Source organism: Carcharhinus amblyrhynchos, chromosome 20, assembly GCF_965287045.1.
Source record: "Carcharhinus amblyrhynchos chromosome 20, sCarAmb.v2.hapA, whole genome shotgun sequence".
Classification (NCBI taxonomy): domain Eukaryota; kingdom Metazoa; phylum Chordata; class Chondrichthyes; order Carcharhiniformes; family Carcharhinidae; genus Carcharhinus; species Carcharhinus amblyrhynchos.
The window spans coordinates 39,837,027-39,863,058 of NC_137343.1; the positions used below are offsets into that span (position 1 = coordinate 39,837,027).

A 26,032-nucleotide genomic window follows, 5' to 3' on the forward strand; every position below is an offset into this window, starting at 1 on the left:
ATTAAAAGCTTGGGTATTTGAGGCTGAGTTGCATGAACCAGGACGTTGCTTATCTGGGACACAACACCTCATGTGGACACTGTCCCAGAGAACACTTTAGTTTATGCTCCATTTGAAAGCCCCCCCCCCCACCCACATATCCTTTATCTAACCCCTCAAGTGCTTATCCACTCACCCCTGAACTTTGTCTATACCATTCTCTTTGACACTCACTGTGGTACTGAGATCCACATTCTTGTCACTGTCTGGGCAAAGATGTTTCTCCCAAGTTTGATTTCTGGCTCACTACCTTAATCGCCTCCAGCTTTGCTCTCTTTAGAAAGCAGTCTTTTTATGGCTACTCTCCCAGTGCCTTCTATCATTTAAAAGCCATAAAGTCACTCCTCAGCATTCCATTTTCAAGAGAGAAGAAAGTCTTTTTCATTTGCTCCTAAAAGTTATAACCTCACATTTCTAACAAGAGATTTTTAAAAAAATGACGAATTAGAACAGAAATTAGTTCTGATCATATTTCCCATCAGAAGTTTAGATTTAAATCATAGAGTATTTGGGAGCCAGAGTATTAACAGAATTGTTAATGTATGAAAGAAAGCGAAGGTGAGGGAATTAAATTTCTTTCGCTCTAAGTTGCACATACCTCAGCTCCAAATTTAAGTGAGCCATAATACAGCACCTGTCAATGTTTTATTTCTGATCTCGCATGCTTATGACTTCTAACCCTGAGAGAAACTTCTCCTGTCATTGCCTCGTGCCTCCCAAGGTCCCTGAGTGGAAACTTCCAAACCTCTTTCTCTCAGATCTACAACAGCTGTCAAGAGCGAGGAGACCCCTCTCCTGCCTATCAGCATTAGATTTGAACCAAAGCCGGACAAGTGATTCAAGCACACCATCAATCAGTCCCTCCCTAAGCCCTGCAATTCTCAGTGACACAACAGCCTTGCCTGCGAAATAATTTCAACAATTAGCGTTCAACTTTTAGCATTCGCTGATCGTAAGGATGAAAGTAGAGTTGAATAAGCTTTCCCCCATGAAGATCTCTCCGAAATATTTTCCCCTCCCTTCTCAAGATAATTCATGATTGCGGAGGTACAGTTTTATGTGTACTGGTTATTTTTCCAGTGTCTTGCCAAAGTGACCATACTTCTAGTAGGATAAAAACCAGCACTGCCTGACATCTGTCTTCAGCTGGGACACTGAGGCCAATTATAGCTCATCACTTGGTGATCCAGCTGGGACCAGCTGTTCACCCGAAGAAATTGTTCAGTCATCAGGAGACTCACAGCAAGTCTAAATTTCAAAGGATTCTGGTTTCTGGAATGTTAATTTTTGTAATTGTACCCACTGATATATTCTGGCTATTTTAACACCAATAGGTTAGGTTCCTGCATGTACTATTTGAACATATTTACACCAACACCCCTGTCTATGAACCTTTAATCTTTCTAAAGGTCCAGTGACTGGGTTTAAATAGCACAGACAGGAACTTCCTCAACTGTGTTAATCAAAGAACAAAGAACAACACAGCACAGGAAACAGGCCCTTCGGCCCAATGACCTGCACCGCCATCTTACCAATGTGCTTTTCCTCCTCCACCCTTGACCCATGTCTATGCTTATGGTACCCCCATTGGAAACCGGATTAAGGGGAGAATAATTTAGGGACAATTTGTTACACCAATCAACCCAAGAGCACATCTTTGGGGTGTGGGAGGAAACTGGAGCACCCAGAGGAAACCCACTCAACCACAGGGAGAATGTGCAAACTCCCACAGACACTGGCCCAAATCCATGTATCTGCACAGCAAACAGTGATAGTCACTGAGCTGTTGTGGTGCCCATCTGCTGGTCCAGTTTTAAGCGTACACAAATGACGCGAAGTACTAGGCTACTCTTGAAACATCCAAGAGCAGCCCATGCATGACCCACCGTGTGTATGCCCCTCGTTAGACAACAAGGTGGACCGATGACCTGTGGAGTAAAAGAGAAAAACATCAACACGTGTAACAGTTGATTTCCAGGAACGTCGCAAGGCTCTGATCCTTATTTAAAACAGTCTCCTATAACCCTCCATCCCTATTTCGGTCCTGTGTCTGTATAAGTAAACCTTAAACAAGTCCAGCATGCCTGCCTCCACCACCTTACTTGGCAGTGCATTCCATACTCCCACGACCCTCTGTGTGGAAAACCTCCCTTTAGCATCCAAATTATACCTCTCCCCCCCTCACCTTAAGCCCGTGGCCCCTCATGATATTTGTCTCCAACCTAGGAGAAAGCCTGCCACTGTTTACTCTATCTATACCCTTCATTATCTTATACACCTCTATTAGATCCCCCCTCAATCTCCGTCTTTCTAAGGAAAACAGCCCCAATTTACCCAATCTTTCCTCATAACCCAGTCCTTCCATACCAGGCAGCATCCTGGTAAACCTCCTCTGTTCTCTCTCCAGGGACTCCATGTCGTTCCGGTAGTAAGGTGACCAGAACTGGACGCAGTACTCCAAATGCGGTCTAACCAATGTTCTGTACAACTGCAGCATTAGACGCCAGCTCTTGTACTCTATACCCCTTCCTATAAAGGCTAGCATACCATAAGCTTTCTTTGCAACCTTCTCCATCTGTGTTGCCACCTTCAAAGACTTGTGCATTTGCACTCCCAGGTCCCTCTGCATTTCTATACTCTTAATAGGTCTACCCTTTATCATGTAACTCCCCTCTACATTATTCCTTCCAAAATGCATCACCTCGCATTTATCAGGATTAAATTCCATCTGCCATTTATCTGCCCAATATACCAGCCTATCTATATCCTGCTGTGTTGCCTGACACTCCTCCTCATTGTCCGCCAATCCTGCCATCTTTGTGTCATCTGCAAACTTGCTGATCACACCACGTACGCCTTCTTCCAAGTCATTTATATATATTACGAACAGAAGAGGTCCCAGTACTGAGCCCTGCGGCACACCACTGGTGACAGACCTCCAGCTAGAAAAGGACCCTTCCACTACTACTCTCTGTTACCTAGCCAGTTTTCAATCCATCTAGATACCTGTCCCTGTATCCCATGAGCCTTAACCTTTTCAACCAACCTACCATGAGGGACTTTGTCACACACCTTACTGAAATCCATATAGACGACATCAACGGCTCGTTCTTCGTCAACTGTTTTTGTCACCACCTCAAAAAATTCTACCAGATTCGTAAGGCAAGACCTCCCCTTAACAAAGCCATGCTGCGTATCCCTAATCAGATCGCAATGTTCCAAATGCGTATACATCCTATCCCTAAGAATTTTTTCCAACAACTTTCCTACCACTGACGTCAAACTCACCGGCCTATAATTACCAGGGTTATCCCTACTACCCTTTTTAAACAGCGGTACGACATCAGTGTGCTAATAGTGCAAAACTACAATCACAGAAATTCAACAGTGGTGAGTTATCGAGCAATCTTCGTAACACTCCGAGAGGGGCAGTGAGTTATCTTCTGACATTGTTATCTTCGATCTCACTGTCAACTGCACAATTTTTATGCTCTTCAAAGAACAAAGAACAACACAGCACGGGAAATAGGCCCTTCGGCCCAATGAGCCCGCGCCGCTATTTTAACATTATGAGTCCCCTCTCCACCCATGACCCTTGTCTATGCTTATGGCATTCCACATTGAGGGAAGACTAATTTAGGGACAATTTGTTACACCAATCAGCCTAAGAGCACCTCTTTGGGGTGTGGGAGGAAATCAAGTCAAATCAAGTGAGGTTAGCAATTGGAAATAGAACCTTTTTCATGTGCTCGGTATTATTACCAGACTTTCCATGGTGGTGAATCATATTCTCTCTTTTATACCAACAACATACCGCCACCTGTGTCCTGAAAGAGTATCCTTTACTATGTGCTTTTCCAACCTTTTGAGCTGTAGAAGCCCTGGTAACCTCCCAACTGCATCAGGAAACCCCAAGCACTCTCATAATTCCGAAACCTGTTTTTAGCCACGAGATAGATGCAAATCAAATGTAAACAAGTCTTTTCTAGTATCTCTATGCATATATTAGGAATTGGGAAGAGGCACACAGTCACAAATACATTTACCAGCTACATGGTCCCCTCACATTAAACCCTGGTGTGAAGTTGTACGAATGAAGTAGTGGCATGATGAGAAAATTGGTCAAGTATTTGGTACAAAATAAGGAAAGCTGATCAATCTATTCCAAAATGCCAGACTCCTGTAAAACTTAATAAGACTGATAACTAAAGACATGAATAAGACCAGAGAGGGTTAAGTTGTGTCTAACCTCGGTAAGACCAGATAAGACTGACTCCACATGACCTAGAGCTGTATGAGTATGACAGGATAAGGTCAGGGATGAAGGAGCCATCGGCCTTCTGTTCTATCAAAAGGACAAGATAAAGGTATGAATGATGAGGCAAAGAGTTTTAGGAGGTCAGCAGGTTGTACCATTATTTATGACATTATTTATGATGCCACTATTTGATCAACTTCCTGAATAAACTCTGGTCATGCAAACTGATAATGATTATATATAAATACTGAATTGATTCTTTATGTAAGCGCAAACTTGAGGAAGAATTAGCAAGTCGTAATGACGGCTCTTTGAACTCAGGTTTTTGCCAATACTGCATGCAGTCTTTCGGAAATAAAGACAAGTTATTTTGTTGGAACGAACTTTGTTGAGCCTTTCTACCACAGTCAAGAATTAGGAAAATTTCCACTTCAACATTTGGCGCTGCGGAGCAGAAACCAATAGCCTGGGTGAAATCCACGGGGGACTGAAGAAGTGATCGAGCCATGACCCGGAGGGAAGAGACGGATGCTGGCACAAGCTAAGATTTACCTTGGTCTCTCTCTTCGATCAGTGCTACGACCCCTCATCCTTTACGGAGGATGCTAACAGGTGACGGTATTCGAATCTAAATTGGACTGTGAGTAGAGTGTTTAGGGTCAGGAACCATATTGCAACTAGCCCAAGGTCAGGGACCCCTTGATCTCGTTTTAGATCCGGATCAGGGATACACAGGCTTAATTTGGGTCAGGGACCCCATGAGTTTTGGGTCAGGGACCCTGTGATTTGATTTTGGTACCGGGAATTCTTTTTATTACCGTTTTTGCCAGGGGCACGGTATACTGATGTTATGGGACAGATTTTAGACAAAACAGGGGGCAATTCTCCTTTGCTTTTTATGTGTTCTGAGTATCCTGATCAGGAATGTAATTTACATTGATTATCTGCTGCTTTGAATAGTAAATTGGGTAAAGATATTTGGCCAGTAGGAGGCACATGGAACTTGGAAAATTGTACTGCAGCTGGAAAAGCTATTTGGCAAACTTTAATTTCAAAATAGAAAAACGTCGACTAGGCGCCACAAACAATCGTTATCAATGAGTTGGAGGGATAACGCATGTAGAAGAGGGATTGATGAATGTGTGGATGGGAAATCAAAGGATTGGGAAACTTTGAAATTGGAGTGCTAGCTTTAGGATAAGAAGCATCATGAGATGAAACGCCGGAGTAAGGTCAAGAAAGCATCGGGTGATCGGCAAGTTGGGCTAGCCCTTCAGATTAAGCAACAGAAGGATCCTCCCAGTTGCCCTGGCATGCTGCTGATTTGACTAAACAAATCTTCTAACCCCTACCCCCCCCACCCCTTAAGCATTCTGCAGGGACTGTTCCCTCTGTGATACGCTGGTTTACCCTGCCATCGTACCCAACTCTCCAGCCCCTTCTCACAGCACCTTCCCATGCAATCATAGAAGGTGAAACAACTGCCCCTTTATCTCCTCCCTCCCCTTAACGTTCAGTACTCCAAATCCTCCTTTCAGGTCAAGCAGCATTTTATTTGCACTTCTTTCAATTTGGCCTATTATATTCACTGCTCCAAAGGCAGTCTCCTCTACACTGGAGAGACTAAACACAGACTGGGTGACCACTTTGCAGAATATCTTCACTCAGTCCACAAATGTGACTTCTGTTGTGCGCTATTTCAACTTGACACTTTTCTCTCATGCCCACATGTCCGTCCTTGACCTGCCACAATGTTCCAGTGTAGCCCAGCGCAAGCTGGAGCAGCAGCATCTCATCTTCCAGTTGGGCACGTTGCAGCCCTCGGGACTCAACATTGAGTTTGGCACCTTTAGATTTTGACCTTTCTCCTCCATCTTAAACCTTTTTAATAAAAAATCCCATACATTTATTGTCACAATGTAGAAACCCTCCCTCCCCCCCACACGCTGGGCCATCTGTCTCTTGTTCTTAAGTTTGCCACATCTTTGTTTCAATCTCTCCCAGCTACTGTTTAATATCCAACGTATTTCTCCTCTTTAGTTCTGATGAAAAGTCAAATAGACTTGAAATAGTAACTCTGTTTTCTCTCCCTACAGATGCTGCCAGACCTGCTGAGTTTTTCCCAGCATTTTTAGTTCTTGTTTCAGATTCTAGCATTTTGCAATTAGTGGGTATTTTGTACCAGTGTTTACTAAGAAAAAAAATCCACTAACATGTTGGTAGAAGTGAGGAAGCTATAATGGATAGGATGAGAGAGGGAGAAGTACTGGAAAACTTGGCAATGCTTAGATAAGTCACCTGGTCTGGATGTCTTATATCCCAGGTTTATAAGGAAGTGGGGTTGGAGATAGCAGAATCAGTAGTCCATAATCTTCCCAAAATATGGGGAGTTGCCAGAGGATTGGGAAGTGCAAATATGCAAATTTGAGAAAGAATGTAAGTTTAAGTTTATTTATTAGTGTCACAAGTAGGTTTACATTAACACTGCAGTGAAGTTACTGTGAAAATCTGCTAGTCGCCACACTCTGTTCAGGTATACTGAAGGAGAATTTAGCATGGCCAATGCACCTAACCAACACACCTTTTGGTCTGTGGGAAGAAACTGGAGTGCCCAGAGAAAACAGACACAGGGAGAACTTGCAGACTGTAACCCAAGCCGGGAATTGAACCCGGGTCCCTGATGCACTGAGGTAATAGTGCTAAACCACCGTGCCACCCATTCCTAGCAACTACAGGCCAGTTAGTTTAAGTTCAATAGTGGATAAGGTTTAAGAAACAATAAACAGTGGAAAAAAAATCAACAGGCACTTGGAGAGGTTTGAGTTAGTTAGGGAGACCCAATACTAATTTGTAAAAGGCAGATCATGCTTGCCTAAACTAACTGAATATTTTGATGAAATAATAGAGAAGGTTGATGAAGGAGTGCGGTGGACTGTACCGATTTGAATTTTAAGAAAGCTTTCAACAAAGTACTATATAAAAGGCTGATTAACAAAACTGAGGCTCTTTGAATAAGGTCTGTGTCCAATAGAATAAAAAAACTAGCTTAAAGACAGAAAGCAATGAGTTATCTTTCAGATTGGAGTCAGTGTTAGGACCAATGTCCTTTTTTGTCATCAATGAAATGACTTAGAACTCAGAATGCAGATTAGAATTCCAAAATTTCCAATGATACAAAACTTGGAAGAGTTGCAAACAGTGAGATGAAAAGAATCACCTGCAATATGACATCAATGGGCTAGCAAAATGGGCAAACAAGTGGCAGGTTTTTTTTAATCTGTAAGTGTGAGGTGATGTATTTTGACAGAAAGGATAGGAGAGTCAATGAACACTTACTTGCATGGTTCCAAAGAGTGTTCAGGAACAGAGATTTTTGGAGGGTGCAGGTGCATCGATCTTACTGGGCACATTGAGAAAGTAGAGGCATTCGTTACAAAAGCAGGGAAGTTACACTGTATCGTTATAAAACATTGGTTAGGTCAATTAACCACATGGGTGACATGATGGCACAGTGATTAGCACTGCTGCCACAGGTCTAGGGATCGATTCCAGCCTTCGGGCACTGTCTATGTGGAGTTTGCACGTTCTCCCTGTGTCTGTGTGGGTTTCCTCCAGTTTCCTCCCACACTCCAAAGATGTGCAGGTTAGGTGTAGTACCTATGGTAAATGTGCAAGATTATGAGATAGGGCAGAGGGGAGGGCCTGAGCAGGATGCTCTTTCAGAGAGTCAGTGCAAACTTGATGGGCTGAATGGCTTCTTTCTGCACTGCAGGGATTCTAGTTCTGGTTGTCACACTTTAGGAATGATGTGAGTGACCTCGAGAGGACACAGAGAAGATTTATCAGTGTGATTCCAGGGATGAGGGATTTTAGTCACAAAGATTCGGTTGGAAAAGTTGGGATCATTGTCCTTGGACCAAAAGAGATTGAGGGGAGATTTAATAGAAGCGTACAAGATTATGACCGGTTTGGATAAAGTAGTCATGGAGAAGCCTTTCCTCTTTGCTGTTAGTGTATGGAGTAAGGAACACAGATTTAAGGTTTTGGGCAGAGGGATGTAGGAAGGAATTTGCTTACACAGCAAGTATTAACGATCTAGAACTTGCTGTCCACAAGGGTGGTGGAAGTGGAAATAATTGGCAATTTCAGAAAGAAATTAGATAGGCATTGGAAGGAAATACACCAGCAGGGCTACCAGGATCGAACTGGGGAAATGAGACTGACTGGATTGCTCCTTGGAGGGATTTGATGAGTCAAATAGCCATAAGTGACTCTGTGTACAATTATGGATGTTGGGCTGAGAGAGCTGAATACAGTTTGGTTGAAGTGCTCCCCACTGTTACCTTAACTGACAATGGCACTTGGTTCAAGTTCTGAAGGGTTGTCACCAACTGAGAGAATTGGAGGAACAAAACTCTTGAGTCTTGAAGTGTTGCTGGGTATAGGAATCCAGGAGCAGGAGGAGGCCATTCAGCCCATTGAGACTGTTTCGCCGTTCAGTATGATCATGATTGATCAATGTGCTCATCCACCTTTAGTTTACTCTTTGCCTTCACTGGGAGACATGTTCCTCTAATAAACTTAAACTTAAATTAGAAGTGGTCATCCAGAGAGGTCAAAGGTTACATTTCTCAAGCATAAGGATCCAATCTGCTCTTTTTTAACCTCCGACCCAGAGATAAATAAGGCCAGAGATAGTCAGGTTTCAGGAAGGACAGACATTTTACATCAGCAGATACAATCAAAGAGAAAGAAATGAACAGCTTTAGGCAACAATACAAACTGAATGGACTTTAATACTGTTAGTGCCGTACATTTTAAGTGAATCTACTGAGTTTACAAAGTGAGCTGTAAGACATTAAACAATTTGTGAGTTAAATACTTCAGTCCAATTTTGACAATCAGCAGGGCAAGGAGAAAAATAGTCAATACATATGTAAAGTGAGGAAAAGGGATTTCAAAATCAGAAGTTAAATTTTATCATGTGAACTTCACTCATGTGGACACGATGAGAGCCCAAAATGCAGGTTTGACAATGCTAAACATCTCTATAGGGTATCACATTACTGGGAACATTTGGGATAGAGGTCTGCATCATTATCAACATTTGGACTGTAATGCTCCATCCACACACCACCCAAACCCTTCTCGTCTTGTGCAATGCTTTAATTAGAACCACGATTTGAAGAATTTCATTAAACCTATTGCACTTCAACATCTCTCAAAACAGAAAATAATTCTCCAGCCAGTAAAATGCAAATAAGTACCATCTTCACGGAATGTTCATGGCTTTCGTCAAAGACTCACTGTCCGAAGCATAATTGAACGTATTGGAAAATTGTTTAACTCTGGTTTTTTTTTTCTCAATGACTTGATCCAGGCCTAAAGCAAGTTACAAGAGAGTCCACTCTGGTTGACGTGGTTATGGTGCAGTGGAGGCCATCTGCTGTGGGATGAAGGTCTCGATGCTGCTGTGACTGGGCGATAGCAGGTGATTGTTGCTGTCTGTTGACTGTGTATTTTGGTACATTACCAGACTGCTTGAGGAAACTGTGAATGAGGAAGGAGAGAATTGTCACAACACTGACATTCATTTAAAACATTCTTTATAGTCAAGGTAAACACTCCAGGGAAGATTCTTGTCTTCGGTGTACCTGGACTGTGATGTGCCAATGGTGATCCCTATAGAACCTGCCTGATACAGTGCCCATTAATTTCAGAGGAAGGGTAGATTTTCAGAGGAGATTTTTAGAGGATTTTAATTTCAGAGGAAGGGTAATTTCAGAGCAAGCCAGTTCTATAAAGGGCAGGCGACATGGCTGGATAACTGCCCAGGTAGGGAAGACAACAATCTAGCCCAACCATCTGTAAGATGGGTAGATAAAGCATCTCTTGTATTCTGCTGTGTTATTTGATGTCAGTCAGATAAATAGGGTGTCCACTCCTGAACTTATTTCCAGCAACACCCACTCTCCCCAATCCCGACAGCTCCCTTCCCCAGCTTAAAGTGTGCATGTAGCAACTGAAAGAAAGACTAGAGGGAGCGAAGTGGCGGAGAAATTCGTCACCCAGAGGGTGGTGGGGATCTGGAAATCTCTGTCTGAAAGGATTCCTTGTGTATAAAGAGTCCTTGAAGTGTCATAAGCTACAAAGCTACAGATCAATATTTCTTCTAAGTCAAGTGATCATGGAAAAACCCAAATGTTTCCACACATAGCAGGCACAAGAATGTTACCCTTCATACATGACCTGTGTAAAAATGTAAACATCCCACAAACATGAATACGCAACAAAAACAAACTTAAAGGGATCACTGCTACAGACCAAGAGCTGGAAATCAGAATCAGGCTGGATCACTCCATTTTGGGTAGCACAGACGTGATGGGCCAAACGGCCTCCTCCTGTGCCATAATTTTCTATGTATGAAGATATGGGATGGTAATTTCTGGCTGTGCTTGCCCTAAGACCAGAAAATCCCACCTGAGGTCAACGGACTTTTGCATGGTTGGCCTCCCTCCGCTGCCGCCCACTACGATTCCTGGGACAGGAAAATTCCACCCATGGTTATGATAGGATTGGGTGAAATGGTCAAGCAAGACAACAGTTACGTAATCAGGGATGGGCTACAAATGTTGGCTTAGCCAGCGACAGGCACACCCATGAAAGAATAAAGAGAAAAATATTGTTGAAGCATTGACTAGATTGAACATTACAGCAGGCGTTGTAAATGTTGTTTGTGAATGCCCAAGGGGTGGAATAAAGAGTGGGTGGAAAACATCAAAATATGAATTATAAAGTCATGAGGTAAACTGCAAGTCCAAAAATGTCACAATTCTTAAAATTAATATACACATCCAGCACTTCTGCTGCTTATCCACTATCAAGAATCCAGGCATTGTGGGTGGGGGCAATATACAATTCAGCCTGAATACCTCCAATGTCAAACAATACCCAACATTTTGATTCATCCTGGAGAAAAGTGCCAGTGGTTAAAGGGCACCTGGGTGTCTGTGAGGGAAACACGTTTTATAATGGGTCCGAATGTCAGGGCAGGAAAAAAGAAGGTTCTACTGTAGTTTTGTGTTTAAAAGAAAGGAAGAGGAAAGAATCTTTTACTCTTTGGATGATATTATCCTTCTTGTTGTTAATTTTAACAAGGCAAACAGTTTGTGGTTAGAATGAACTTTGAGCAGGAGCTGAGAAAAGGGCTAAGACCTAGTTAAGATCATTCCATCACATAGCCTTCTGCAACTAACTGGTTCAATTAGCACTGAGTTTAACAGAAGGTGTCTGCTTTAAACAGCTGCGGGAGGCACACTGTACACCATTTAAGCATTTGTCTACTAACATTATATCAACCATTTCTAGGTTCCAGAATGCATATTATGATTAACATGAAATCTAGGTTATTTTTCCAATTTATTTCTGTCCTGTCCCCTGTGTGTCCATAGCTGGCTGACCTGAGTTTTCCAGCTCTGAAGTATTGCTTTGGGGTGAGGGGGGGGGGGAGGATTCAGCTCGGGGGATGGATCCATGGTTTCCTCTCTCTCTCGCCCTGTACTGTACATTGGTTACACTCAACATTCCCGTGCTTCACACAGGTGCAGCTTAGAACCCCACAGGTATGAGATCACCAGCTCAAATGTGTATGCAAATCCACTGTGCTGTGATGAGACAGTACACCACGAGGATTAAACAGCCTGATAAATGACAGGCACGGGGGCTGAAGCTTCGCTCTGGTCTGAGCCCAGCCATTAAAACAGATTCCAGCCTATCTAACTTGACACAGACCCTGCTGTTCGTGCCTTGATCCCAACGAGAATTTGGCAGTCAGCCAAATTTCTGTTCACTGCGGCGGGATGAGAAAATCCCGCTGGCGTGAACGGTGGTAAACTTCAGTGAGTTTTCCAATCACCTGTTCCTTCCCACTGTGAATGCGTGTTGGGAAGTTACACATGACACATGACTTTCTATTAGTACAATCTATTAGTACAATTAGAAAAATGGCCCTAATAATACAAATATTGGTTCTATTTTTATTCTGGTTTCAACAGCAATGGTTCTTTCAGTTAGTGCGTTACATTGGACAACAGATTAAATGTGATTTGAATTGAAATTCACTACGGATACTAGAAGAATAGACAGCAGAATCTGTCTGTTAACAGCGGCGGGTTACAGGGAAGGATGGCAGCCTAGCACCAGGAGGGAGCAGCATTACACTTTGCATTCAGTCCCTAAAGACGCGTGACTTGAAAAATAATATATTCCTGGCAGCTTATATAATTCACAATTAAGGGACCCTTGACTGTATTAACTCTGCTATATACTGTACCTTCATCTTTCAGCTCCTGTGGGTTACTAAGAGTGGTGGGTTCCTTTACATTTGCAATGTCATTCCATGCAGAACACAAGAGAAATTTTCTCGCCCATTTGTAAATGGCTTTGGGAGGAATTCACCTGCTCACTAATTCGAACAAAGTTGTAAATGTGTTTGCTTATGACGCATTCATGATTGCATTCAGAATACCAAGATCTTTAATAATATATTTACAGTGAGGTAAATTTTCAGCTTGCTGTCCTGGTGTAAAACTGGCATTAAGGATTAACAGTCCATAGATTCCCCACAATGGAGGAGGCAGCAATTTGGCCCATTGGGACCAGGCGACCCACTCATATTTCTGTAACCCCGCACATTTACCATGGCTAGTCCACCTAAGGGGCACTTTAACATGGCGAATCCCCCCCAGTATGCATATTTTTGGAATATTTGTGGAAACCAGAGCACCCAGAGAAAACCCACACAGACACTGGGAGAACATGCAAACTCCACGCAGTCAACTGAGGTCGAAATCGAACCTGGGTCCCTGGCATTGTGAGGCAGCAATGCTAACCACTGTGCCACCCATTGTAAAAATGGCCCAATTTTCAATCCCACCTGTTTTGATTTATAATTTTCTTTTCAAAGCAACGCGCAAAGATGATGAATATTGAAGGACCTGAGGTGAGAGCAGGATTAGACAAGGTGGTTTATGTGTGGCTGAAAGGCCTGTATCTGGGAAGTGCTTTCATTATAAGGGAGTACTGAAGGTTCAACACTCTTTGTACTGGAATGTTCCACTTGTTTAGTTAGCAGTGAGGAAATTTGGATCAGGGTTCATCAAATTCAGAAACATTTCAATGAAGGTGATATAATTTCCCATTGGAGAGCACACTAACTCACTGTAAAAAGATTTAAATATCAAAAACCTCAAGTCATAAGTCTTTGAAGTACTTGCGCATTCCCAATTCCCTTCACCCACCATTGAAGCCTTGCCTTCAACTTTTTAGGCATTGAACTCTGGTTTTCCTGCCCTAAATGTCTCTGGTTATACCAGTTCCTTTAAGGGAAGCTCCTTAAAATCAACATCCTTGAACAAGGCTTTGGTCACCTGTCTCAATATTTCCTCACCTGCCTCAGTGTCAAATTTTGTCTGTGTTCAATTGAGCATCGGTGCAGGTTCGATGGGCCAAATGGCCTCCTTCTGCATTGTAGGGTTTCTATGATTCTATAATCATAAGCTTCGTACACCACTCCAGCCTTTGTAACTATGAAACACTTACATGTCTAAGTAGGTCAGTGCAATTCTTCATTATTCATTATCTGCTGGACTCCAGCCAGAATAAATGTCTCGAAGTGGCCCTGTCCTTCATGAAATTAGTTTTTACATCTCAATGGGAATCTTCCCCAATGGCTCTGTGAGTTTGCTCAGTAGGTAGTTGAGCTGTACAGAGAACATTCAAACCCTGGTCTGTGCTGAGCTAACAAGGCCCATCTTTTGCCCATCCCTTGTTGCCCCAAATGAATGGTAGATTGTTTCCTTCAACTGTTACAGTCTTTGAGTTCCTGCTGTATATATGGTAACTGCTATCCATCTTAGTGATGGAGAGAATGGATATTAAGTTCAGTTCCAGATGCATCCATTAAGCATTGAAGCTGTCAAGCTTGTTGAGTGTTGAATAATCCTTCGCACACCTGTTTTGAACTTTGTAGCTGGTGGAGAGGCATCAAAGGACCAGGAGGTGAGCCATTTGCTACATAGGTTCATTGTTGCTCCTGTAGCCACAGTATTGATATGCCTGGTCTAGTTTAGTGACCTCCAGGATATTGATCAGAGGCGACTTATTAATGGTAATGATGTTGAAGGGCAGAGAGTAGTGGCCAGCTCTTCTTGGAGATGATCATTACCTTGCACCACTATTACCTGATTCCCAAAGCTTGTCTGTCATCTACAAGGCACAATTCAGAAGTGAGTTGGAATACTCTCCACCTGCCTGGATGAGTGCAGCTCCAACAACGCTCAAGAAGCTCAGCACCATCCAGGACAAAGTAAGCTGCTTGATTGCAACCCCTTCCATGAACATTCAATCCCTCCATCACTGACAAACAGTGGCACCAATGTGTACCATCTACAAGATACACTGCAGGAACTCACCCAGGTTACTTAGGCAGCACCTTCCAAGCCCATGACCACTACTACCGGAAGGACAAGGGTAGCAGAGACCTGGAAACAGCACCACCTGGAGGGTCCCCTCCAAGCCACTCACCGACCCGACTTCGAAATATATCATCATTCCTTCACTGTGCCTGGGTCAAAATCGTGGAATACTCCTGGCGAGGCCACAGAGGCAAATGAGCCAGGATGATAATGTCCCGACTCATTAAATCAATGCAAAACACATGCAAATATAATTTAAATAAATTATTCAGCCTCGCACCAGAGATGGGCACGAGGCTGATTGTGTCAGATATCTGGCATCGGTAAGATTGCGAGGAGTGAGAAATTGGGCATGAACCTGATTTCTCGGCTCTGACATGGTTTTACCGGCTCTCCCCGCTCATCACAGCAGTAAGATTGCTCCCTTAGTATCTGTGATGATCAGGACGAATCTGAGTAGATTCATCAACTTGGCAAATTTTGGTGAAGATACTTTAATAGAGCTCTAGAGTTGTATACGGCAGAAAAATCCCTTCAGCCCATTGAGCTTGCACAAACAGTAACTACCTCTAAAGTCACGCTAATCCTATTTTCCAGCACATGCCACATATCCTTCAATGTTATGATATTTCAAGTGCTCATTTAAATACTTCTTAAAGGTTGTAAGGTTTCCGGCCTCCACCACCTTCCCAGGCAGTGTATTCCAGACTCTCACCACTCAGTGATTTTTTTTCTCAAATTCCCTTTGAATCTCCTGCGCCTTAACCTAAAACTATGTTCCCCTCGTGATTGGCCCCTCAACCAAGGGGAACAGCTGCTCCCTATTCACCCTGCCCAAACCCCTAATTATCTTATACACCTCAATCATGTCCCTCCTTCGCCTTCCCTACTCTAAAGAAAGCAAACCAAGCCTATCCAGACCCTCCTTGTAGCTCCAGTGCTCTATACCAGGCAACATCCTGGCGAATCTCTTCTGTACCCTCTCTAGTGCAATCACATCCTTCCTATAGTGAGATGACCAGAACTGCACACGGTACTCCAGTTGTGGCCTATCCAATGTTATGTACAGCTCCAACATGACCTCCCTTCTCTTACCATGCCATGACTGATAAAGGCAAGTGTCCCATATGCCTTCTTAACTGTTCTACTCCCCTGCTCTTCAGGGATCTATGATTAAATACCCCAAGATCCATCTGCTCCTCTCAGCTTCCTGTGGTCTGCCATTCACTAAATACTCCCTTGTCCTGTTACTTCAAGTGCCTCACTTCACACTTTAAATACCTTCTGCCCATCTTCCCAACTCATCTATGTCTTCCTGTAACCTATGACTTCTTCACTATTTACTCTATCAATCTTGGTGTCACCTGCAAATTTACTCCTCATTCCACCCTCCACCCTCCAACACACCTTCTGCAAGGGACCCAGCACTGATCCTTGTGATATGCCACTGGATTCGGGCCTCCAGTCACTCAAACAGTCTCAACCACCAATTACAAAGGTAGTTTTGGATCCACCTCACCAAGTTACCCTGAATTTCATGTGCTTCAACCTTCTCAATCACTCTCCCATGTGGGACCTTGTCAAAGGCTAAGCAAAATTCTGTATGAACTGCATCATCCTCACTTCCCTCATCCACGCACTCAATAACTTTTTCAAAAAATTTTATCAAATTTGTTAAGCATGCTCTCCCTCTGACAAAGCCACACTGATTATCCGTAATCAACATATGCCTTTCCAAGTGGAGATTAATTCTCTCCTTCAGAATGTTCTCCAATCTTTTCCCTATTACTGACATGAGACTCTCAGTCTGTAATTCCCTGGTCCATCTTCTGGAAAAGTTGTACCACATTAGCCATTAGAATTAAAAATTTGCATCAGAGCCTCTGTAATTTCCTGCCTCGTCTCCTACAGTAGCCTGGGATGCATTGCACCCAGGCCTGGGGATTTGTCCATTTTTAAGTCTGCCAAAGCCTCCAATACCTCCTCACTTCCTATGAAAAATTGCTCAAGATCCTCTCAGTCCCTTTTCCTGAATTCTATACCTATATCTTCTTTCTCTTGAGTGAAGACCAATGAGAAGTATTCATTTAACACTCTTCCAACTACCTGTGGCTTCACACACAATTGCCCCTTGGTCTCTAATGGGCCCTTACTTCTTCCCCTTAAGGTATTTATAGAATATTTCAGGATTCTCCCATATCTTATTCACAAGTCCTTTTTCATGCCTCCTTTTTGCTCTTCTAATTGCTTTCTTAAGTTCCCTCCTGCACTTCCTATATTCCTCTAGGGCCACAACTGATTTGCTTCCTTCAGACTTGCTAAAAGCTTTTCTCTTCATCCTTGTCCTGTCTTGAACTGTCCTAAACATCCAGGGTTCCTTGAACTTATTGCTCCTACATTTCCCCCGATAGGGAACATGTTGGACTTAGATCCTTTTGAATGCCCTGCACTGCCCCGCTGTAGATTTTCCTGCAAGAAGCTATTCCCAGTCAATTTTGACCAAATCCTGCTGTACTTTAATAAAATCTGCCTTCCCCCAATCCAAAACCATCTTTTGCAGGTCATCTTTTCCCTTGTCCAAAACAAACTTGAACCATACTGTGTTGTGATTGCTATCACTAAAGTGCTCCCCACTGTCACACTGAATACTTGTCTGGCTTCATTCCCAGAATCAGATCCAGCACTGCACCATCCCTTGTTGGGCCTTCTACAAATTGATATAATACCTTCCCTGAATACATTTCAAGAAATCCATCCCCTCTAAACCTTAACACTGACTATCCCAATTTATGTTGGGAAAGTTGAAATCTCCTAGTTTAACTACCTGATTACTATTCTTACACACCTCAATGAGTTGTCTACATATTTACTCCTCTATTTCCTACTGACTCTTTGGGGGTCTATAATACACTCCCAATAATATGGCCGTGCACTTTGTATTCCTAAATTCTAGCCACAAAGCCTCATTTAAAGACACTTCCAAGATACCATCTCTCCTGATTTCAGTAATTGACTCCTTATGTAATAGTGCTACACCACCTTCCGTTTTACACCCTCCCCTGCCTCATCTAAAGATCCGATACCTTGGAATACTGAGTTGCCAGTCCTGCCCTTCCCTCAACCATGTTTCTGAGATGCAACAATATCACAATTCCATGTATCAATCCACACCCTTAGCTTATCAGTCTTACCTATTACACTCCATTAAAGACCATCCAGCCTTGCCTTACTTTCTTGACACGCAACATAGCTGAACTCACTCTGACCTCCTTCCTTTACTGTAGCATGATGTGTCCCTATTTCACAAATGCTCTGTGTCTCCACCCCCTGCCAAACTAGTTTAAGCTAAAAAAAAAGAAAGACTCTTCCCGCTCAAAAAAGACAATAGGACTAGGGGGCACAGCCTCAAGATAAAAGGGGGGCGGTTTAGAACGGAGTTGAGGAGGAACTTCTTCACTCAAAGGGTGGTGAATCTCTGGAATTCTCTGCCCGTTGAAGTGGTGGAGGCTGCCTCGCTAAATATTTTTAAGACGCGGGTTGATGGGTTTTTGACAGGAGAGGGGATTAAGGGTTATGGGGAGAGGGCGGGAAAGTGGAACTGAGCAGCGACAGATCAGCCATGATCTTATTGAATGGCGGGGCAGGCTCGAGGGGCTGGATGGCCTATTCCTGCTCCTATTTCTTATGTTCTTATGTTCTTAAGCTCCTGCTGATAGCACTAGCAAACCTACCCACAAGGATGTTGGCCCCAATGTGGTTCAGGTGCAGACCGCCCCACTTGTACATGTCCCACCTTCCCCAGAAACGTTCCTAGTGATCCAGGACTCTAAAACACTCCTTCCTGCACCAACTCTTGAGCCATGCATTCATCTGCTCTATTTTCCTATATTTGCCAGCACAGGAGTAATCCAAGAGATTACAACCTTAGATGTCCTGCTTTTTAATCGACTAAAGAGTCCCCTGAATTCTTGATGCAAGACCTCACTACCTGTATCGATGTACCATGACCTCTATCTCAGCACCCTCCCCTTTCAGGATGCTCTGCAGCTGCTGTACACATTTCACCTTAACTTTTGGTTCAAGATGGAGTTGTTCAGAGCAAGCCCCTCTCTAATATTTCTTTGGTATACCGTATGGTGGCCACAGCAGTGGCCACAGGACTGCTTTGTGGCCACAGCAGTATCTAAAGGGAATATCAGCTGAACAAGGCTTGTATGGTGCACTGTGAGCTGTGTTCTGGATTGCTATGCAGCCCCTCATTCATGCTGCTTACTGGGAATACTGATTCAGAGAGGCTCCTTCCTTCCTTCCCCCCCCAAAACCCTAGATGATCTCAGCTGGGCAATGAAAGGACTGCGATTAGCCACCATGCCTCCAGCTCAGTGTGGAGAAGATCTTCCAGTCCTTGTAGCTTTGCATCTCCCCTGTGGCAGTGAGCACGTGTGATTGTGGACCCCAAACATGCCGTAACTGTCTATAGTATTCCAATGCATCGACTCCCTCAGAGAGTTCTTGGTTTCAAGAATGCAACACTTAATTTTATGTAATGTATTCTCACTATGCAGCAGAAAAGACATTCAGTTCCTCACATAAAAACTGAGAGGAAGAATGTGGAATGAATTTGGATATCTTACAGTAATTTTATTAATATCACTGCTGTCAAACTTCCCCAAACGTCTCTGCCTTGTTTCTACAAATATACCGAGCTGCATTTTCTTCTGCCTCTTTGAATCTTCTGTGCGCTCTTAGCACAACTCAGCACAAAGTCTCTGACTCTAAGTGGCTCCATTAAAAAGGAAGAAAAAACCCAAATTCCCTCCCAAAATCTCCCCGGCTCTCCCCTTCTCTTTTCCAACATTCCTTGGAACCTATCCCATTAACCTTGCTTGTCATCACTCATTCTAATCGCTGTTTCTTTGGCTCAGGTTAATTTGAATCCACTTACGCTCCTGCAGAGTGCCTTGAGATATTTTACCACATACAAGGGCAGATTGCTTGTTCGGATATATCCACTTTGATTTTAAAATAATGAGATACAATTTCCATTGGTGGGCAGTAACGCATTGAACACATGCAGGGATGCTCCCTTCCCCCATCCCAGACTGAAAGAGTTTGAGATTTATCATGGGATATTCCAATGATACGGTTAGGATTTCCCCAAGGTCCTGGTACCTGTCACATTAGCACAACTCACACAGCTGAATTTATGCTTAGCCTGAGTTTTTAAACCAGGTGTCGTGATAGAGAGCAGAATAGGATTCAAAAATAAATAAATCATTGCACAGTCCCCTAAGCAGATATACCCTTGAGCCTGTCAGCAGACAATGCGGATCCTGCTACAACATGTCTGACTGCGTGTTCCACACAGGCCAAACATCTACTACAAACTCAGCTTAGAATTAAAGAAAGGCTGCATATTCTCTCATTGACCCAACAGCACCAGAGTAACTACATATGTTTCATTAGAATATAGTTATCATATAAACCCTTCTACAATGAAGCAGTTAGGCGACAGTAGCCATGGCTTTTCACATAATCAGCAACGTATGCCTGTCACTAGCCTAAAGTCATTGCCATCTCAAAATAACTAGCCTAATGTTTACAATTCATATTTTTGACTAACTACATAGAATCCCTACAGTGCAGGAGGAAGCCATTTGGCCCATCGAGTCTGCACCAACCATAATCCCACCCGGACCCTACCACCGTAACCCCCATGTATTTACTCTAACTAGTCCCTCTGACACTAAGGGCAATTTAGCGTGGCCCATCAACCTAACTCGCACATCTTTGGAGAGTGGGAGGAAACTGGAGCACCCGGTGGAAACCCATGTACACATGAGGAGAACTGTGTCTACATGGGAGACAGAGACAGTCACCCAAGGCCAGAACTGAACCTGGATCCCTGGCGCTGTGAGACAGCAGTGCTAACCACTTTGCCACCATGCCGCCCAAGGATCTGAAGAAGTCCAAAACTGAATAGCAGGCTGGAGAGGGCAGGGGGCGGGCTTTCATTTTCTAAGACATTAATTGAAATAACTGTGGAGCAATCAGTATAACACACTCACAGAGGTTTTTAGTATGGAAACAGGCCCTTCGGCCTAACTTGTCCATGCCGCCCTTTTTTTAAAAAATCCCATAAACTAATCCCAATTGCCTGTATTTTGGCCCACATCCCTGTATACCCATCATATCCATGTAACTATCTAAATGCTTTTTAAAAGATAAAATTGTGCCCGCCTCTGCTACTACCTCTGGCAGTTTGTTCCAGACACTCACCACCCTCTGTGTGAAAAAATTGCCCCTCTGAACACTTTTGTATCTCTCCCCTCTCACCTTAAAGCTATGCCGTCTAGTTTTAGACTCCCCTACCTTTGGGAAAAGATATTGAGTATCTACCCTGTCTATGCCCTTCATTATTTTTTAGACCTCTATAGACCCCTCAGCCTCCTACACTGCAGAGAAAAAAGTCCCAGTCTGTTCAGCCTCTTCTTATAACTCAATCCATCAAGTCCAGTTAGCATCCTACTAAATCTTTACTGCACTCTTTCTATTTTAATAACATGGTTTACGTGCCATGTCTCTATCAAATTATGTTCTGGTGAAGTGCTTTGGAACAATTTGCTACATTCATGGCGCCATATAAATACACGTTGTTGTTGTAATGTAAATGTGTGGGCGATTGGTTGATTCATATGTTTTTATTTAACGGCACACACAAAAACCCCTCCATAGTGACGCTGCCGGAGTACCACCAGAGGACTGGTGTTAATGCGGAATTTGTGTTGCTGTGAAATGCATACTTTAAATTGGTAAATTAAGCCCAGATGTCTCTAACTAGGGAAGGGTTAGGGATTCGTTGTCAGATTACATAAACCAGTTCATTCTGGGAGGAACTGGGAAAGTCTGTGACTCTGCTGTCCATGAGAGAAAGCTGTTTCAAGGGACAGGCTGGCTTCAGATTCGATCTTCCGATCATTGGAATTAACAACTGGGGGCAGCATAGGCAGACAAAACTGCATCAACATTACCAAACTTTTTAGCAGATTTCAACCATATTCAGTGATAGATGGAGATGGGGGTGGGTGGGGGGGCGGCGTGGATTTCAGATCAGTAATTTTGCATCAAATGTGCTTCAGCAAATCACTCACGACTTCTAACAATTCCTAGTGACACAAAGCAGTTAATTTCCCCTGACAGTGAGAAATAACAAGAGTGGGAAGTGTAACCCAGAATGATCAGAGATAGCCTTTCCCTACCCCACAGACTAAAGCTTCAACACTGCCAAGGATTATAGAGTCCAGAACTTCTTCATGTTATTGTATCTATTTCAGGCAAAGCCAGTCTGTACTCACACCTGCACTTTCACCCACATTAGTGATGAGAAGCAAACATACTTAGCTGTACCGAACCAATATTGTTGAGACTGTGGTCACCCAAATGCCTGCTTGTCCAAAGCTTTAAACAAATAATTTATTGTGAATCAAGAGTTGAGGGGAAATTTTGCAGAACAGTCAACCCAGCCCGCATGTTGGAAATATCAAGGTTCCAATGTAATCTTAGCTCTGACAAACAGTCATATAGACTCAAAACAAGATCCACCCACCACGCCCCCGCAGCCCTCCAGCTACAATTCCCATGGTGGCGGGACAGGAAAACTCCATCCATTAGCTGTTTCTCTGTCCCCAGCTGCTGCCAGAACCGCTGAGTTTTTCCAGCATTTTTTGTTTTTACTTTCTCCAGTGGAGTGACCCAAACTCTGTACGCTATTCCCAAGGTTGCATAAAGAGCAAAGTTCGCAAAATATCCCTTTCTGTGTTTCCAATTTACACCCAATCATTTTGCTGTTCATTTTAAAATTCTGCCCGTGCATTAAAGTACTGGTTTTGTTTCAGGGCTGTACTGAGTTGCTTTTATTTTGACAGCACATAATGGCTATTCCAGTTACACAGTGACAGACACCACTCGGGTGAGGTAACAGTGAGCTAGCAGCAACCTTAGAATTACATTGCTGCTGCACATTGCTGTTTGCTCAATTGTGTGGAGCTTGCAACCACAAGTCACTTTTAGCGAAATGGAGAAATGCAAGAGGAACCCAAAACACCAAATCTGCACCGGATCTCCCAGCACAGAACATCTGGGCCATCTCGTAAAACGACCATCCAAAATATACGGACCAATCAATCACTGTCACATTTACATTACAACAGGAACGTGCATTTATATGGTGCCTTGAATGTAGCAAATTGTCCCAAGGCACTTCACAGGAGCACAAGTTGATAGAGATATGGCTTATAAGGCAATATTAATACAGAAGGAAAATACTGTAGCTGCCAGGAAATGCTGGAAATATTCAGCCAGTCTGGCAGCATCTGTGAAGGTATAAGGGGAAATATCCAAAAGCCTGGTCACAGATCTGTTTTAATGAGCATCTTAAAAGAAAGATGGAGGGAGAGAGGTTTGGGGAAGAATTCCACAATTTAGAGCCTAAAAGTTCAAGGTGCAGCTTTGGGACAAAGGAAATCAGGCTGCACAGGGGGCAAAAGTTGGATAAAATCTATATAAAACAGAGGTGTCCAAACAAAACGTGATTGTCCATTTCTAGCACTCAGGCCTTAGCAATGTAAGTGAATGCAGCACAGTGTACTGCTATTCCTGTTTCAGTCTTGTGGGCGTGAGAGGTTGAAGAGGGGGGTATTGGTGGGTAAATCCTAAATCAAAAAAAGGTAATCTGTTAGTCATCGTAGTTTGCAACAAATATAAGTTGACGAGAAAGTTGAATTAAATTTTATATGTAGGCTGACCTAAACTGCCTACAAAACCAATAGGCTTGAATTGTTCCTGATATAATGGATGGAATTTTCCAGTCATGCCTGCGCCATGGCTGGAAATTCCTACCCGATGTCAATAGACCTGCAAATGGTTAACAATCCGCCAAATCTTCCATCCCACCTGTTACTATTCTCATGTTGGGCAGGACCAGGAAGTTTATCCCAATGTAAGGACCGGGTTTCCTGTTCTTTATTCCAACATCACTTCTGTCACAGTTCTCTGGGTGAAATAGTTCAGACTGATTTATATCAAACATTTGGGTTTTGGTTTGAGTTCTTGATGTTTGAACCATTTAGCATAGTGAATAATCTTGTTACCAAAATGTATTTTTTGTTTTTTCACCCTTTATAAACACAAAATCAATTATGTTCAATGTATCCAGTCCCTTGACATGAACGCTGTAACAATTTTTCAATAATTGGAAAGTACCTTTATAGATTGCAACGTAAGTTTGAATTGGTGAGTCTTAATGAACAATAGGAAGGACAAATTTTCCACTGACTCCCCCACCCCCGCCAACACTCTGGTGTGTTTTTCAGAGTCTGAGGTGGCTTGTCATTGGTACTGGTGGGATCTTCTGGTCCTGTTGATATCTAAGGCCTATTGCATCTGTCCTGCCACTGGGGAACCCACTGTGAGAAGAGGGGTGCATTGCGGAGGTGGGGGGTGGGGGGGGACGGTGGTGAGGGCTGGCCGCCTTCAACGAAACTGTAGAATCCCGCTGGCAGGGAGGGCAGTCCGTGGCATTTTAGAGCATCAACCCACCTCTTTGGGGTACACTGCACCGAGTATAATCGAATATTAGACTCTACCTGTGGTGATGGCTGGACTTGAGGAAACACGATGGATATGTTGAATGGAACCATCCAGATTCTGCAAAGGTACCTGTTGCACGGATGCATGGATCTGGTTTTCTGACTGGCTTTCTGAATTTAGTGTCAGAACCTGAATTGAAACAATAAGTGAGCATTAGTACACATACTCTCCATATCCGCTTATATCATCTTCATTGACTGTGATAGTTCTCCTAAGAGCAGAGATGGTTAAATGGAAATTTAGTAGAGTTATTCAAAATTGTGAGGGGTTTTCATTGCGATATGAAATCTCTCCACCTGAAAGAATGATAGAAACAAATACAATAGTAATCTTCAAATTATGAGTGTGCTTGGAAGGTGAGGCTTCAATGAACGTTGATATCTGGAGGAAAGGAACATTGGAGGAGAGATTGAAACTCTGGAGGTGGATCCTTGTTGAACATACTAGAGAGTTGCAAGGCGAGTTCTTCAAACATGGAGATTGTAAGCCTTGGTATGAGAGACAGTTTCAGTGAGACCAGTTGGCTCATGGTGTAACAAGCGTCTGATGGTTTGATAAGAAATCCATAGATTCTGCTTGGTGACATGTCACTTGGTTTTGGGGTGTGGGGTGTCTGACCACAGTTTGCTTATTAGTTTTCATGTGCTGCATACTTACCATGAATATCAGGGTTTAAGAAAAATATTGTATATTGTGTTATTTTTATGCATTTGTAAAGGTATAAGTCAGGGTAAAGGAATAATGGATTTGACTCATTTACCATGTTTGCATTGAAATTTTTCTAATCTTTTTTGCCTTGTGTAACATAGTTCATTTTTCTGGTTTAATATATGTCTTATTCTTTTGTTAAAAATTCTTTAGCAGTCTCCTGTGAATTTGTTCAGTGATTGCCCTCCACATCTGACCTGTTCAATTGTGACATTAGCTGGGATCCTGACAATGTGATCTCATTTCTTTTATTTTATCCCTAAAGCTCTTCACCGCTATACACAAATGAACCTGATTAAAGTCAAAGCTCCATGAAAGTATTTAAACTAGGGAGTAAATCATTGGTGGCAAAGATTTTATTTTTCATACAGTAAATCTGAAATAGCTACAAGTAGACAATGGCACAGTGGTATTGTTACGGGATCAGTAATCCAGAAACCTAGGGTAATCCTCTGGGGACCCGAGTTCAAATCCCACATGACATACGGTAAAATTTGAATTCAAAAAAAAAATCTGGAACTAAAAGTCTCATGATGACCGTGGAACTATTGTCGACAAAACCCTATCTTGATCACCGATGCCCTTTAAGGAAGGAAATCTGCCATCTTTACCTGGTCTGGCCTACATGTGACTCCAGAGCCACAGCAATGTGGCTAAGTGTTAAATAGCCTCTAAAATGGTCTAGTAAGCCACTCAGTTCAAATGGGATGGACAATAAATGCTGCTCCAGTCAGCGATGCCCACGTCCCATGAAAAAGAAACCTGTTTGTTGTGTAATACAGACAGAACTCTCCAGTACATGCACACCTGTCACTGAGCCTCAATGAGGAAAGCACACAGGGGATTTTCCAGTCCTTCCCGCTACCGGGATCTTCTGGTCTCACTGAAATCAACCTCTGATGAT

General features: G+C 43.0%; 1 protein-coding gene across 2 annotated transcripts in view; it reads right to left on the minus strand.

Moving 5' to 3' along the window:
• Positions 1–9,075: 9,075 nt before the first annotated feature.
• hnf1a (HNF1 homeobox a) overlaps positions 9,076–26,032 on the minus strand; it is a 165,634-nt gene continuing 148,677 nt past the window's right edge. Inside the window, exons 9-10 of one of the 2 annotated variants that reach the window (XM_080208440.1) lie at positions 24,417–24,549; positions 9,076–9,847 (exon numbers count right to left, since the gene is read on the minus strand). In XM_080208440.1, the coding sequence (XP_080064566.1) occupies positions 9,720–9,847; positions 24,417–24,549 (261 nt within the window). In that variant the 3' untranslated portion in view covers positions 9,076–9,719. Of the gene's footprint in view, positions 9,848–23,324; positions 23,484–24,416; positions 24,550–26,032 lie in introns of those variants that run through there. The other variant, XM_080208442.1, reaches the window with a different exon arrangement.